We start from the raw sequence: 15,217 nt of genomic DNA, 5'->3' as shown, positions 1-15,217 counted from the left end.
CACTAGGCTTATCTATAGTTTTAGGGTTTATATTTCGGTGTATAATCCGGGCTGATTTAGACTTTGATATGATGTATCCTAAATAGTTATCAGATCCGTCTACTTCTCTCTTGAACCTACGATTCATTCCCTAGTTCGAGCCACCGGCCCCCTGATGTGTTTTGTTTTGTTTTGTTTTGTTGTTTTGTTTTGTTTTAATCTGCACGCGCCGTTTCCTCTCTTGCCTCCTCCAACCCTGATCTCTGCTCAGGTCATGATCTCACAGTTTGGGGGAAGGAGGCCCACCTGGGGCTCTGCGCTGACAGCACAGAGCCTGATGGGGATATTCTCTCTCTCTCTCTCTCTCTCTCTCTCTCTCTCTCTCTCTCTCTCTCTGTCCCTCCCTCATTCAAGTGCACCTGCTCCCATCTCTCTCTCTCTCTGCCCCTCCCCCATTCGAGTGCACCTGCTTCCATCTCTCTCTCTCTCTCTCTCTCCCCCTCCCCCTCTCTCAAAAGGAATAAATAAACTTTAAAGAAATGCCTATTGCTCAGTAAAAGAACAGGGCATCAGGGTGGCTTAGTCAGCTGAGCGTCTGACTCTTAATCTCATGGGTTCCTGAGTCTGAGCCCCACATGGGGCTCTGTGCTGACAGGGCAGAGCCTGCTTGGGATTCTGTCTCTCCTTCTCTCTCTGCCCTCCCCAAAAAAATAAACTTGTAAAAAAAAAAAAAAAAAGAAGCCATTAAAAAACTATGTAGCGTAGGATTCCAACTATGTAACATTCTGTAAAAGACAAAACTAGAGATAGTTAAAAAAAGATCAGTGGTTGCCAAGAGTTTGGTGGAGGTGGGGAGGGATAATAGATGAAACTGGGGGCATCTTGAGGGCCTGAAACTTCTGTATGATACTACAATGATAGTTACATGACATTATACCACACAAATGTAAGATATTAACAAGAGAAACAATGTGAGGGAGAAAGAGGGGGGTATGTGCCCAATTCTCGGTATTTAAGGAGCCGTTTTTCTGTAAACCAAAAACTGCTCTAAAAAATAGTCTATCTTAAAAAAAAGAAAAAAGTTAAAACATACACCTACCTTATATGACCCGTTATTCCACTCCTAGGCTTTTACCCAAGAGAAATAAAAGCGTATGTCCAAAGACTTGTGTATGAATATTCATAGCTTTGGTAGGGACGGTCATCAAACGATCTTTCCTTGAAATCTTTTCCTTTGTAGCTGGGCATCCCACTGCACCACTGCTGACATCTATGGTGTCGTGAGGGTGACAGCCATCAACACTGCAGCCCACAGACGGGGCAATCCCCATGATCTCTTTAGTGGGTTCCAAGTGCTCTAGTTAAAGGTGGGTGCGGTATCTGTCCAGTAACTTGACAATATTATCCAAAGTGACGTTCCCACCGTGCTTCATGTTTTCCTGCTTCTGTCTCTGGGTGGTTTCTTGAGGGGTTTGATGATCAGGGGAGAGGCAGAAGGCACCGCCCGTATGGCGTCCTATCTGTTCACTGTCATCCCCAGCCCTTGCGATCACCAGTTTCTTTTGGCGATGTCGTTACCAATCTTCTTGAGGGACAGACCCTAAGGGGCCCATCTTGGGGGCCCAGGCAGACACGGCAGCGGCCTCCCTGCCAGTGCACTTTAGGTATACAGTTTCGATCTCCTGGGGCTCGAATGTAAGCGGCGTGGTGGAGGTGGCTAGTGCCGGATGATTTCGGGACTAGCGACAAAAGTTGCCCTGGGGCCTCCTCAGAGCAAGGGAGCTGAAAGCTATTCATAGAAATTTTAATTGTGGCAGCCCAAACTAGAACCAATCAAATGTTCATCCACGCATTGTGAATGCATAAGCAAATTGTGGTATGCATGTACAACAGGATGCTACCCAGCAGTAAAGACGAACAAGAGGTGAATCTCAGAATTACAACCAATGTAAGAAGCCAGGCAGGAGTTCATCCTATGTAATTCCACTTATATGAAAATTCCAGAGAAAGGATGCCAATTGAGTGCCAGAAAGCAGATCAGTGGTTACCTGGAGGCGAGAGTGGGGGCCGGCAGGTAGGAAAGGGTGCGAGGGAAGGATGGACAAGGGGTTCGAGGAAACTTTTTGGGGTGATGGTTATGTTCACTATCTCGATTATGGTAATATGGGTGTATACATGTCAAAACAAAATGTACATTTTAAGTATACGTGGTTTATTGTATGTCAACTAGACCTCAATAAGCTGTTAAAAACACCACCAGGACTTGGAGTGCCTGGCTGGCTCAGTTGGTAGAGGATGTGACTCTTGACCTTGGGGTTGTAAGTTTGAACCCCACGTTGGGTGTAGAGATTACTCAGAAAATAAAAATCTTAAAAAAAATTAGTCTTAAAAACACACACACACACACCAATAGGACCTAATTACTGATTAGATCTGGCTCTTGGAACACCGGGAGGGATCAAAGATAACACTGAACCCTTGATGTGGCTTGACCACTTAAGTGGATTAATGAGGCAGGGGGACTCACCAAGCTGGGGAGACAGTGGAAGACCTTTGGGAACAATCCCTCCAAGCAGAGATGCTTGAGGAGGGAACAGCTCTCAGAAGTACAAATTGGGGAGCCACTGGCCACTGGTGCCATCTGAAAGAAGAAGTCAGGGGACAGACGCTTTATTCTGGATACTAAGATACTTCACAAAGATGTCAGTTCTCCTTAAAGTCATCTACAGATTTATCACAATTAATATTCTGATTGGGAGGTGGTTAGAAAAGCTGATCTGAAGGTCACAGGGAGGGGCACCTAGGTGGCTCAGCTGGTTAAGCCTCAGACTCTTGATTTCGGCTCAGGTCATGATCTCCTAGTTCACGGGTTCGAGCCCTGTGTTGGGCTTTGCGCTGCTGGCACAGAGCCTGCTTGGGATTCTCTCTCTCCCTCTCTCTCTGCCTCAAAAATAAATTTAAAAACCTTAAAAAAATAAAGTTCATAGGGAAATGAAGTAAGAATAACCAGGAGATTTCCGAAAACAAAGAAAAATCAGGGGAGACTAACTCTACCAGATATTAAAACACAACAAATCCATGATAATTTAATGTAATTAAAGACGGGTATTGACACGCATAGATCATTGGAAGATAGAAAAATCTAGAAATAGATCCAAATGCACACAGGAATTTAGTATATAATAAAAGTAACATTTCAAATCTGTTGAGAAAAGTTGAGTTTTTTAATAAAAGGCATTAGGAATATAGGAAGGAATTTTGTATATGATAAATTCCAGATGAACCCAAGATTTAAAAGGAAAAAATGAAAACAAAAATGTAGCCAAGAGCTAAGGGAGAAGATTCTTTAGTCATGTCAGTGTGGAAAAAGGTCTTTTCAACTATGACACAAACCCCAAAAGCCCCCAAAAACTTATTTTACTACATTAAAAAATCTGCACAGCAAAGTCAGTAATGAACTGAAGAAAATACTTACAATTTACATCTTGAAGGGCTATTTTTCCCGCAAAGCCTTTTATGTCAATCAGAAATCGAAAACAGGAGAAATGGGCAAACAACAGCGTAGTTCACAGAAAAAAAAGACAAATCGCTCTTTTTTTAAAGATTTTTAAATTTTTATTTTTTAATTAAAAACATTTTTTTAATGTTTATTTTTGAGAAAGAGACAGGCAGAGCACAAGCAGGGCAGGGGTGGGTGAGGGCAGAGAGAGAGGGAGACACAGAATCTGAAGCAGGATCCAGGCTCCAAGACATCAGCACAGAGCCTGACACGGGGCTTGAACTCACGAACTGTGAGATCATGACCTGAGCTGAAGTCAGCTGCTTAACCGACTGAGCCACCCAGGTGCCCCAGGAGATAAACAGTTCTTAAAGGGATGACTCTGAATTCACTCAAAAGAAAAATAAATGCAAATTTGAACTTCACCAAGAGATCATTTCCCAAAGAGAAAAAGATCTGGTAGGTTACTGACCCATGAATATTCTGGAAAAGAGTGTTCACGTGTACTGCTGGAAGTGGGGGTCGATATGGGTACAGCCTCTATAGAGGGACCTCTGGCAAAAATTGTAATGACTCTTTTGATGTAGCCTTCGAGCAGTTCTAGGAATCCAGAGTACAGATATCTTTTCACTTTTGAATAATGATATCCTTACCCAGTCTTAATGACTCTGTAGTACTGTTGGGAATAGCAGAACTCTGGAAACAACTTAAATGTCAATCAATAAGGAACAAGTTACATTTTGGTCCATCCATGAAGAGGAATACTATAGAGCTGTCAAAAGGAACACGGATAAGGAACCGTCTTCAAAATATGTGGATAAGCACACACCAGGATGCATGGAATTCTTCCCTTTGAGTTTTTAAAAGGGAGGGGTATATATATATATATATGTGTGTGTATATATATATATATATATATATATATATATATATATATGTGTGTGTGTATATATATATATATATATGCGTGTGTATATATATATATATATATATATATATATATGTGTGTGTGTGTGTATATATATATATATATAATTTGGTGTGGTGTCTTTCTTCTGACACCGCTTCTCACATCAAATGTGTTTCTTCCCAGATACCAAATACATGTGACTTTTCCACACCAATTCTCCAACTCCCCAACACCAACTAGGTGCTTACAGTTCAGTTCAGTTCTGACATAAATTCCCAGTTAGTACAGATCCTGTAGGCTAAGGGCTCCGTCCCACAAGATGCCAGCCACAAATGGGATGCCCAGGTGACCCACACACCTGTCTGGCTTACTACAAATCTGGGGTGCCCACCACCCCCTCCTCAGCTTTGCTGATTTGGTAGAACACTCACAGACCTCAACAAAGTGCTTTGTGTACGAGTTGTTTAAAGGATACAACTCTAGGGGTGCCTGGGTGGCTCAGTCAGTTAAGCATCCGGCTTCAGCTTAGGTCATGATCTCACAGCTTGTGGGTTCGAGCCCCGCATCAGGCTCTGTGCTGACAACTCAGAGCCTGGAAACCTGCTTCGGATTCTGTCTCCCTCTTTCTCTGCCCCTCCCCCGCTCATGCTGTGTCTGTCTCTCTCAAAACTAAAATAAACATTAGAAAATTTAAAAAAAATAAAGGATACAACTCTGAAGCAGCCAGATGGAAGAGGTGTGTAGGGCAAGGTATGGTGGAGAGGGGGAAAGAGCTTCCTTGGCCTTTCTAGGCGGGCCACCCCACCCCCACCCCCAACCCCCCCGGGGAACAGTCTCTGTTCATCAACCCAGAAATGTTCCAATCTCCAGTCCTCTCCTCTCCTCCACTTCCCACTCTTGACCGGTCTTTCGGATGACCAGCCCCCACTCTGAAGTTAAGTGGGGGCCCCACCCTGAGTTGCCTCATTAACACAAATTCAGGTGTGGCCCAAAGGGGCTCACCGTGAATAACAGAAGTCACTCCTATGACTCAGAACATTGTAAGGGTTTTAGTAACTCTGTACCGGGAACCAGGGACTAAGACCAAATATATATACATATTTTTATTACACCACATTTGGTTATGGATGTTTATATTCTTTCTGTGGAAGGACACAAACGACAAGTTTTATAGCTTCCAGGGAGAGGAGCCAGGGGTAGGAGGTGACTCTTGGTTAAGAATTTAAAAGGTACAGGTGAATATATTACTTATTTGAAAAACAAATTAAAAATACTTTGTAGCCCTCGTCTTGGCTTCTAATGGGCTCAATCTCCAGGCTTTCTTACTTCTACACTTTTTGGGAGCCACTCATAGAGCACGCAAGGTAATGGTGTCCAGACTCCCCTGTTTGACCATGTGGACTTTTCCAGCTTCACTTCCAGCCATTCCCCAAACACACCCTCCCCTCCAGACTTTCCCTAGGCATTCCCTCTACTAGTAACACCTGGGGCTTCCATCTGAGCTCTGTTCCTCTTTTTTTTTTTTTTTTTTTTTGAGTAGGCTTCCGGCCCAGCATGAAGCCCAACTCAGGTTTGAACTCACAATCCTGAGAGACTCTGGGATCGAGACCTGAGCCAAGATGGAGTCTGGCCGCTTAACGGACTGAAGCACCCAGGCGCCCCTGAGCTCTGTTCCCGAGACAGCTTGAAACCCTCTGGGATTGATGCAATTCAAACCTCACACAACACCCATCCTAGAGTAATACCCATTTTGCGGAGGAGGCAATGGAAATTAAGTAACATGCCAAGGTCACACAGGAACCTGGGATTTGGATTTAAGCTGTCTGACATCAGAGACCAAGTGCTCGTCTCGACTCTAGACTATCCAAGAATATCCTACCTCCCAATCTCTGTCCCTTCATGGGCAAACTTGACATTGTTCAAGGCCCAGTTCAAACGCCACCTTCTCTGGAAAGCCTTCTCTGCTCTCTCATTAACAAGTTGACTTTTGCGGATGGGGGGTAGATGTATTATAAGAATTACCTTATATGTGACTGCAGCCCAGGGCAGTCACCAAGTGTCATTCCTAAACAGACCAGGCCCTGCAGCCCTGTTTGAGCTAACCACAGAGTACTTCTCCATTTAAGCTTTCTTTTGTCCTATAGGTTCCGGGGCCTTGTAAGGACTGCGTGTATTTTCATCTCATTCAACCCCAGCTACGCTGTGTGTACGGTTCATCATGCATAGGTGATGTTACAGAGGGGAAACTGAGGCTCAGGATGACCGGTCATCCATGCAAAGGAAAACTGTTATTACAGAGCCTCTGCTCGTGAGTCTCAATCACTGATACCTAGAGCTGGCAGACCCCCCCCCCCCTCCTCCAATTCCCTCCCTACCCCTACCCTGGGTCAAGGAGCCAGGCCAGGGCCTAAGCACAGTCGGTGTCCTATACACACGAGTTTATTAGAGGGGCCAGGGTCAGAGTGGGTACAGTTGGGAGGAGGGGACTGGGGGGCCTGGGCAGCACTGCCAGCCTGTGGCCAATAAGACAGAAGGCCGGGGCAGGGCGGGGGGGCCCACGGCTAGTAGGGCTGGGTCAGCAGACAAGCAGGCGGGCTACTCTTCACCCTGCAAATATCAGCGCCTAGGGCACGGTGGAGGCTTCGGGAGGACTGGGGAGAAAGGTCAGGGAGAGGCTGAGAGAGGAAACCCACCAAGCGCCCACGGTTAGGAGGTGGCAGAGCTGGGACGTGCGCCCAGGCCTGCTGGACCCCAGGCCCTGTGCCCCTACTTCCCATTCTGTTGGGCCCCACATCTGCCTCCCAAGCTCCCAAGCCCACCCCCCGCTCCTGTCCCCAACTCACTGTGGAGAGTGTACGTGCCCGGCTCCAGCTGCAGTTGGGGGGGCAGGATGATGAGGAAGCCCCCCACCAAGGGGTCTTCGGCCACTGAGAGACAAGCTTGGGAGGGAGGGCAATGGCACTCAGGGTTTGGGGAAGGGCACTTGGATAAGACAGGCAAGGGGCGGGGCTGGTGGCTGCAGAGGCCGTGGGCAGGGAGCAAGCCACAGAGGGAACAGTGAGGAGGCGAGAGGCCGGGGCCTCCAGGCAGGGGCACCCGGGCCTTTGGGCAGCCCCTCTGAGCTCCACCGTGGTGGGGACGCCGCTCTCGAGTCCAGGCCCAATGGGATGGCTCCTTGGCCATGACCTGGCATGAGGAGAGCGGGTAGTCAATGGGGGTGGGAGGTCCGGCCTTGTTCCCCCACCCCAGGATGGCGGCGGGGCCTCACCTCCTCACAGCACTGGCGGCTCACCATGGCCCGGAAGCCCATCCGGGCCCACAGCTTATCCCTCTGGTGCAGGAAGTCTGCCACCTGACGACGCCAATCTTTTCCCAGGGCCCACAGAAAAATCACACATTTAGGGTCCTCCAGATCCTCCTCCATGTCATTTGCAAGAAACCTGGCCTCGGAGGCAGGGGGCGGAAAGCAGAAGTAAGCATCTGCCCTGCCCCCTCCCACAACTCCTAGCAAGGGTCCCCCGCTCCTGCCCTGGGCACTCACAGCGCCAAGAACAAGTTGCTGTGGGTGTACTCGCTGAGCTTCAGGTTGGCACGCCGGAAGTAGACCAGCACCATGGCCAGGAGATACTGCAGACACAGAGGGGGGCAGAGGTGACAGGCACCGGGAGAGGGGGCCGTGAGGGGCCATTTGCACCCAAGGAAGCCGTGGTGCAGGTTAGAGAACCCAGGGGAAGTAGTGGGGTGAAAACAAGGATTTAGGGGCACCCGGGGGGCTCCGCCGGTTAAGCATCTGACTCTTGATTTCAGCTCAGGTCACGATCTCACGGTCTCCTGGGTTCAAGCCCCGCGTCAGGCTCTGGGCTGACAGTGCGGAGCCTGCTTGGGATTCTCTCTCTCCCTCTCTCTCTCTGCCCCTCCCCTGCTCACGCTGTCTCTGTCTCTCTCAAAAATAAATAGACTTAAAAATAATTTTAAAAAACAGAACAAAACAAGGATTTAAAAGGGAGGTGCTCCCTCCATCAGACCGGGAGACTCAATGAAATAGCAGCATTCAAGCCTCTTGTGACTGGGCTTCTACTCCGTGTCACCTCACCTTATCTGAAATCTGGAAACAGGGATCTCTGGAAAGGAATTCCTGCAGGAAACTATGCTCTGGAGTAGAGAAGAGACATGATGGACTGGGGTTACCACACCCCCACACAAGCCAAGAGTGGCACCCCAGAGCCCAAGCCTCCACCCAACCCACTTGCTGACATGCCCCCCCCCCCCTTCTCCCTGGGGTCACCTGGGAAGGGAAGGGACAGAGATTTCAGATGCCTGCCCTGGGCAGGTCCCACCTCTCACACTGGCTCACACTGGGTCCCCCCAAGTCCCCCAGCACTCCCCCCCCCCCCAGCACTCCCACCCCCGGGGAACTCACCCAGAAGGCTGAGGAAGGCCTGGAGCTCCTGATGCGGGCGCGGGTGGAGAGACACGCTGCCCCCACCCTGACGGCTCCAGCCCCCCAGCTTCACCTGGGTGGCAACCACGGGGAAAGTGGCAAAGTCTTGAGTGTCGCTCATTTCATGGGGGTGGGGGCGGGTAGGGCGCGGTGGGGCAGGATGGCCTGTGGAGAAAGTAGCCTCGGGACTCGGCCCCGACCCCCTTGCCCCCCACCCGTCGAGAGGGTCGAGGGTGGCCAGACAGGGGGCCTCCAGAAGATGGAGAGTCCGGCGTGGAGATGGGGGTGGGGGCGGCGCTCGGAGGCAGAAACTGGGGTACGCGTGGGCTGGGGAAGCCAGAAACGCAGCCGACTTGCTGCAGCTCTCGCACCGCGTCCTAGCACCCCCCCCCCCCCCCACCAGGCCAGGCCGGAGAGCAAGAATGGGAGCGACAGGCACCTCTGGCGCCGCTGAGCGCTGAACCCCAGAAGATGGGTACAGCCCAATACCCCTTTTGCAAACACAGGAGCCGAAGCGGGCAAGACTCGCGGCTACTTAACTGTGGGGCCTGTCTGACCCCCCCAAAGCCTAAGAGTTTAATTGCTCCCCAACTCCCAACTACCCCTTCACCCCACACCAAAGTGGCATACCTGGAAGGACCACCAACCCCTTTCTTCGTGGAGAGGAAACTGAGGCTCGGCAGTGGGGGGGGGGGGGTGGGGGGGGCGGGGTGCCTTCAGAGCAAGTTGAGCGGGGGGCACCTCAAACGTTTCAAGCTACGGGGAGAGACGCCAACTACGGGGTTCAGAAGGTGCGGCCCGGCACCCCGTGCCCAACCCGGGGGCCTCCACCTAGGCTCCCACAAGCAGCCCAGCCTCCTCCAAAAAGCCTTACCTGAGCTAGGGCATTACCTACAGCATAACTCACGGCGCAGAGCGGCTGTATTTATAGAGCCCCGGCGCTGCCCCGCCCTCGCAGCCCTCCGCCAATCAGGCCCCTTCCTGGGGAGGGGGCGGGGCTTCGGGCCATCACCGCTCACCTCTGCCTGGAGTCAGCTCCGTCTCCACATTCGCCTCCCAGCTGCGGCTCCCCGGTAAGGGCTTCTCCAAAGCTGCACCACCTTCAAGAGGGGTAAAGGCAGGCCGGCGGGACCCCAGGGCCTGCATGGCGACACGGCCCCCTCCCCACCTCTTTATAAAGGTGGAGCCAAGGTGTAGGGCCCGGAAATGAGGCCTGGGCCCCATTCACTGATTGCGCCTTGCTGGGGCAGGGTCGCTGGCTGTGTCTGTGTTTGTTTCAGATCCAGGAATCTCAAAAACCTCGGAGCTAGAGAAGAGAGTGTCCTGGCAGGAGAATTCCCGGAGTCCACATCCCCTTCCCAAGATCCTTTAGCGGCTGGGGGAGCCGGGCCTGTGGCTCCAAGCCTGGAGAGGAGGCCTTTGCCAAAGACAGTCAAGCCCTCTCCTCGCGCCTAGCTGCCCTTAAGATTTTCGTCTTCACCGCTTCATTTACTCCCTCTCCAACCCTATGGGACGGGTGACGCTTTGTTTCCCAATTTTTTTTTATTGTGGTAAAATATACATAATGTAAAATTGCCTCCTTAGCCATGTTTAAGTTCAGTAGTTTAAAAAATTTTTTTAAAATCTTTATTTATTTTTGAGAGAGAGGGAGAGACAGAGTGCAAGCAGGGGAGGAACAGAGAGAGAGGGAGACACAGAATCCGAAGCAGGCTCCAGGCTCCGAGCTGTCAGCACAGAGCCGGACGCGGGGCTCAAACTCACCAACTGCGAGATCATGACCTGAGCGGAAGTCGGACGCTCAACCGACTGAGCCGCCCTAGCGCCCCTTAAGTTCAGTAGTTTTAAGTACATTCATAGCGTGCAACCATCACCACCATCCATTTGCAAAACTGGACGCCTTTACCTGTTAAACAGTAACTCCCTGTTTCCCTTCCATGGTCCGTGGCAACCACCATTTTACTTCTGCGTCTGTGAAGTCAACTACTCTAGGGACCTCATGCAGGTGGAATCACACAGGGGTTGGCTTTTTTTGTGATGCCCTTACTTCACTTAGCATGTCTGCAAGGTTCATCCACGCCCTACCATGTGTCAGGATGTCCTTCCTTTTTACGGCTGAATAATATTCCATTCTGTGTATAGACCACAGTGTGCTCATCCCTTTATCCATCGATGGATCAAGGCCCGCCTCAAGCTCTGTGCTGACAGCACGTAGCCTACTTGGGATTCTCTCTCTCTCCCTCTCTTTCTGCCCCTCCTCTGCTTCTCCCCCTCTCAAAATAAACAAATAAACCTTAAAAAAATAGAATAAATGGGGCGCCTGGGTGGCGCAGTCGGTTAAGCGTCCGACTTCAGCCAGGTCACGATCTCGCGGTCCGTGAGTTCGAGCCCCGCGTCAGGCTCTGGGCTGATGGCTCGGAGCCTGGAGCCTGTTTCCGATTCTGTGTCTCCCTCTCTCTCTGCCCCTCCCCCGTTCATGCTCTGTCTCTCTCTGTCCCAAAAATAAATAAAAAACGTTGAAAAAAATAGAATAAAAAATAAAATACATATTTTAATAGAAATGGAGGCCAGAAAGAAGCTGAATCGTTTATGCTCCAAGTCCCAAGTGAGCTCAAGTCACAGGACCAACACACATGCCCCTGGGAAGTAGGTCTTGTGGTTCCCGTTGCCATTTCTCAGATGGTAAACTGAGGCTCAGGGCCTCGACCTCTGACATTTAAATGAAAGATGAAGGGAATGTGGCTGAGCCACATGGGTGGTGAGTACTGGACCAGGTTTGGAGCTCAGGTCCCGGGACCCCAGATGCAGGCTCCTTCCTGTGACCCAGATGCTCGTCACTGGTTGGACACCCAGCAGTCGTCTCTGCTTTTGCTCCCAGGCTCAGGCTTCGGCCCCGGCTGCCAGTGTGAATTTTCATTCCTTGGGACTGCCCCTCCCGCTCTGTGTCCCCCAGGCTCTGTTGGTTTCTGAGTCGCTTAATCTCTTGATCTCTCTGCTGTCTCTCAATCTCTCCGAGTTTCTGGGTATCTGGATGTTTTGGGGTCTCTTGGCCTCAGGCCCCACGTTGAAGCATAAGGCAGGGAGACTGGCTGTCTGGTCTAGAGCCTGACATGGAGGAGGTGTTCAGAATGAATGAATGAATGAATGAATGAATGACTCCCCCAGGCCAGCTGTAGTTTTGACCCCTCCCCCTCAGTAGGTTGGTAGAAAAAAGCTTGCGGGTGTGCTTCAGGCCCATCCCTTCGGTGACAGCCTTGGGCATCTGACACTCCACACTGGGGAGAATTTTTTTTTTTTCACTTTTTATGTTGAAAGAATTTAGACTCGCACAGATGTTGCTTAAGAGGTAAGGAAAGTGGCGTCTTTGTCTGGTTTTGGAATCAAGGTAATGCTGGCCTCAGAGAATGAGTTTGGAAGTTTTCCTTCCATTTCTATTTTTTTGGAAGAGCTTCAAAAGAATGGGTGTTAACTCTTCTTCAAATGTTTGGTAGGTTTCCCCTGGAAGGCCATCCGGTCCTGGACTCTTGTTTGTTGGGAGACTTTTTTTTTTTTTTAATTTTTTTAACGTTTATTCATTTTTGAGAGACAGAGCATGAGTGGGGAAGGAGCAGAGAGAGGGAGACACAGAATCTGAAACAGGCTCCAGGCTCTGAGCTGTCAGCACACAGCCCGACACGGGGCTTGAACTCACAAACTGTGAGATCCTGACCTGAGCCGAAGTTGGACGCTCAACCGACTGAGCCACCCAGGTGCCCCTGTTGGGAGACTTGATTACTGGTTCAATTTCTTTACTGGTTATGGGTCTGTTCAATTTTCCTATTTCTTCCTGTTTCAGTTTTGGTAGTTTATATGTTTCTAGGCATTTGTCCATTTCTTCCAGATTTCCCATTTTATTGGCACATCATTGCTCCTAATGTTCTCTTATTATTGTTTTTATTTCTGCTGTGTTGGTTGTGATCTCTCCTCTTTCATTCGTTTTTGTGCCCCCGTCACCCAGCTTCCCCCAAGGGTAACATCTTGCATAACCAGAGAGCAGTTAGAACCAGGAAACTGACGTTGGCACAACAACACTCTACATATCATTCGGATTTCATCAGTTTTTACAAACGCTCACTTTTTGATTTTTTTTTTTTTTTTTTTTTGGTGCTTGAGACCCATCCAGGTTGTTGCATGTATCAACGGTTCCTTCCTTTTTATTCCCAAACGTTTCTATTACCATCTAGTATTCCACTGTATGGAATGGGTGATCTCCAGTATGGGCCATTACAATTGAAGCTGCTATGAACATCAATAGGGATTTATGTACGGGATTTTACACGGACACAGGTTTTTATTTCTGTAGGGTAAACACCTAGGAGGAGTCCTGTGCTAAATGTATGTTTAACTTTATGAGAGACTGCCAAGCTGTTTTTCAGAGTGGCCGTTTTTCAGAGAGTTTTGGAATTACCAATCTTCTTTTTTAGTCCTATGTTGTTGTTGTTGTTGTTGTTGTTGTTGTTTTTGGCACCCCTTCTACCCTTCTAGTTATTTCCACCTGTAAATGAACATGCACCTTCTTCACCATTTTTTTAGTAGTCGGACGTCATCCACATATAAACTTTTGATCGCTGGGTTTCGAGGCGACAAATTTTAATTAAACAATCTTCACTGGAACTCTTTGTATAATGTGTTACATACTTCTGCGTCTTTCTTATTCGGTTTCCTTAGTTGCGTGGTTGTGATTCACATTTCCCTGATGGCTGATGATATTGAACATCTTCTCGTGCGCTTATTTTCTGTCGTGGACTGAACTGCTGACCCCAAAAGATGTGTTGAGGTCACCCCCCTCCCCGCCACCACCGTTTCCTGTGAATGGGATGTAATTTGGAAATAGGGTCTCTGCAGATGTAATCAAGTTAAGATGAGGTCATAGGTGATTAGGGTATGTCCTAGTCCAGTATGACTGGTGTCCTTGGAAGAAGAGAAGAGACACAGACGGGCACACAGAGGAGCACATCAGGTGAAGACCGACACTCAGAGGGCAGACAGCCAGGTCACAACAGGGGCAGAGATTGTTGTAGTGGCAGGCCAGAGAACACCAGAGATGGCCTGCACCCACCAGAGAGGCAGCATGGCCCCTCAACACCTTGACTTTGGGCTTCTAGCCTCCAGCACTGGGAGAGATGAGATGTATCTTCGAAGCCCCCTGGGTTGTGGTACTTTGTTACACAGCAGCCCCGGGACACTTTTGCATCCATGCGTCTTCTCGGGCGAAGTGTCTGTTCCAGTCTGTTGCCTGTTTGTTAATTGGATTGTTTGTTTTTTTACTGTCGAGTTTATTTTTATTTAATGTTTATTTATTGATTAGGGGGGGTGCACGAGTATGGGAAAGGCAGGGAGGGAAGGAGAGAGAGAATCCCAAACAGGATCCACGCTGTCACGTAGATCCCAACACGGGGCTTGAACTCATGAACCCATGAGAACGTGACCTGAGCCAAAGTCAAGAGCTGGACGCTTAACCAACTGAGCCGCCCAGGCGCCCCTCTTACTGTCAAGTTTAGAGAGTCTTTACATATTCTAGATCCAAGCTTTGGTCAGATATATGATTTGGAAATATTCTCTCCCAAACTATAGCTCATCTTTTCCCCTCTCTGGACATTATCTTTCACAGAGGAAATTTTTCATTGTGATGATGTTCAATTATCGATTTTTAAAAAATAGATTGTGGGATTTCAAAGGTAGGGATTCTCCCATTCAAGGGCCTCAAGAAGCCCCAGAGAGAGACAAAATAAAAAAAGCCAAAGAGGAGAGGCAGCCAAGGGTAGACCCCTGGAGAAGAAAGAGCCAGAGGCTGGGGGCTGAAGCTGCCCTGGGTAGACCTGTAGGGGGCTGGCTTGGATGGAGACACAGGCCTGGGGGGCAGGGGCGGGCAGGGATAGGAGGAGGGGGGAGCTGGACATGAGCCCCGAGTGCGCATGCCCAGAGGGTTACCGTGGATCCAAGAGGCAGAGGACAGCCAAACTTCCAGGCCTGGTTCTGGGCCCCTTGCCTTGGCACCTGCTTCCCGATTTGCTCCCTGAATTGCTTTATTTATTCCACCAGCTGTAAATCCTTCCAGAGGCTCCAAAGATTCTTCCCAGCCCTGACACTCCTCCAAATCCACACTTGTACCCCTGGCTGCCTGTTGGACATCTCTGCTTGTTTTCTCCTCATCTGCCCCCATGAACCTGTCCCTCCCTCCGTTTCCCCATCTACTTACCAATAGTTGTTTAAAATTAACACAGCAACAGGGGCATTGGGGTGGCTCCGTTGGCAAAGCATCTGACTCTTGCTGTCCACTCGCGTCGTGATTTCACACTTTGTGAATTCAAGCCCCACACTGGGCTCAGCCCCGATGGTGCGGAGCCTGCTT

At 49.5% G+C, this 15,217-nt stretch overlaps 1 protein-coding gene across 4 annotated transcripts; it reads right to left on the bottom strand.

The window, feature by feature from the left end:
- Nucleotides 1–861: 861 nt before the first annotated feature.
- On the bottom strand, nucleotides 862–10,337 carry SPDYC (speedy/RINGO cell cycle regulator family member C). 4 transcript variants are annotated; one of them, XR_009250086.1, is made up of 8 exons: nucleotides 9,849–10,337; nucleotides 8,809–8,994; nucleotides 8,482–8,540; nucleotides 7,930–8,015; nucleotides 7,657–7,828; nucleotides 7,232–7,574; nucleotides 2,507–2,620; nucleotides 862–1,768 (listed from the first exon to the last, which is right to left on the bottom strand). XR_009250086.1 is itself a non-coding variant. In XM_058689616.1 (7 exons), exons 1-7 carry the CDS (start codon nucleotides 10,051–10,053, stop codon nucleotides 2,580–2,582), a joined length of 1,092 nt encoding a protein of 363 aa, XP_058545599.1. In that variant the 5' UTR covers nucleotides 10,054–10,337; the 3' UTR covers nucleotides 862–2,579. The 4 variants fall into 4 exon arrangements, 3 of the variants coding, with proteins under 3 accessions (XP_058545599.1, XP_058545601.1, XP_058545600.1); XM_058689616.1 differs by having other exon boundaries at nucleotides 862–2,620; XM_058689618.1 differs by lacking the exons at nucleotides 862–1,768; nucleotides 2,507–2,620 and adding an exon at nucleotides 5,479–7,063.
- Nucleotides 10,338–15,217: the final 4,880 nt, after the last annotated feature.

Source organism: Neofelis nebulosa, chromosome 10 (assembly GCF_028018385.1).
Source record: "Neofelis nebulosa isolate mNeoNeb1 chromosome 10, mNeoNeb1.pri, whole genome shotgun sequence".
NCBI lineage: Eukaryota > Metazoa > Chordata > Mammalia > Carnivora > Felidae > Neofelis > Neofelis nebulosa.
The sequence above is the reverse complement of the archived record's forward strand: the minus strand, read 5'-3'. Positions and strand labels throughout refer to the sequence as shown.

Bases quoted from the DNA above. Each gene is read 5' to 3' on its own strand.
- SPDYC (XM_058689616.1), bottom strand. From the start codon at position 10,053: ATGGGGCCCAGGCCTCATTTCCGGGCCCTACACCTTGGCTCCACCTTT. The intron at 7,829-7,929 runs GTGAGTGCCCAG...CTCCGAGGCCAG, and splicing joins AGCAACTTGTTCTTGGCGCT to GTTTCTTGCAAATGACATGG. The intron at 7,575-7,656 runs GTGAGGCCCCGC...TCCTCATGCCAG, and splicing joins GCCGCCAGTGCTGTGAGGAG to GTCATGGCCAAGGAGCCATC.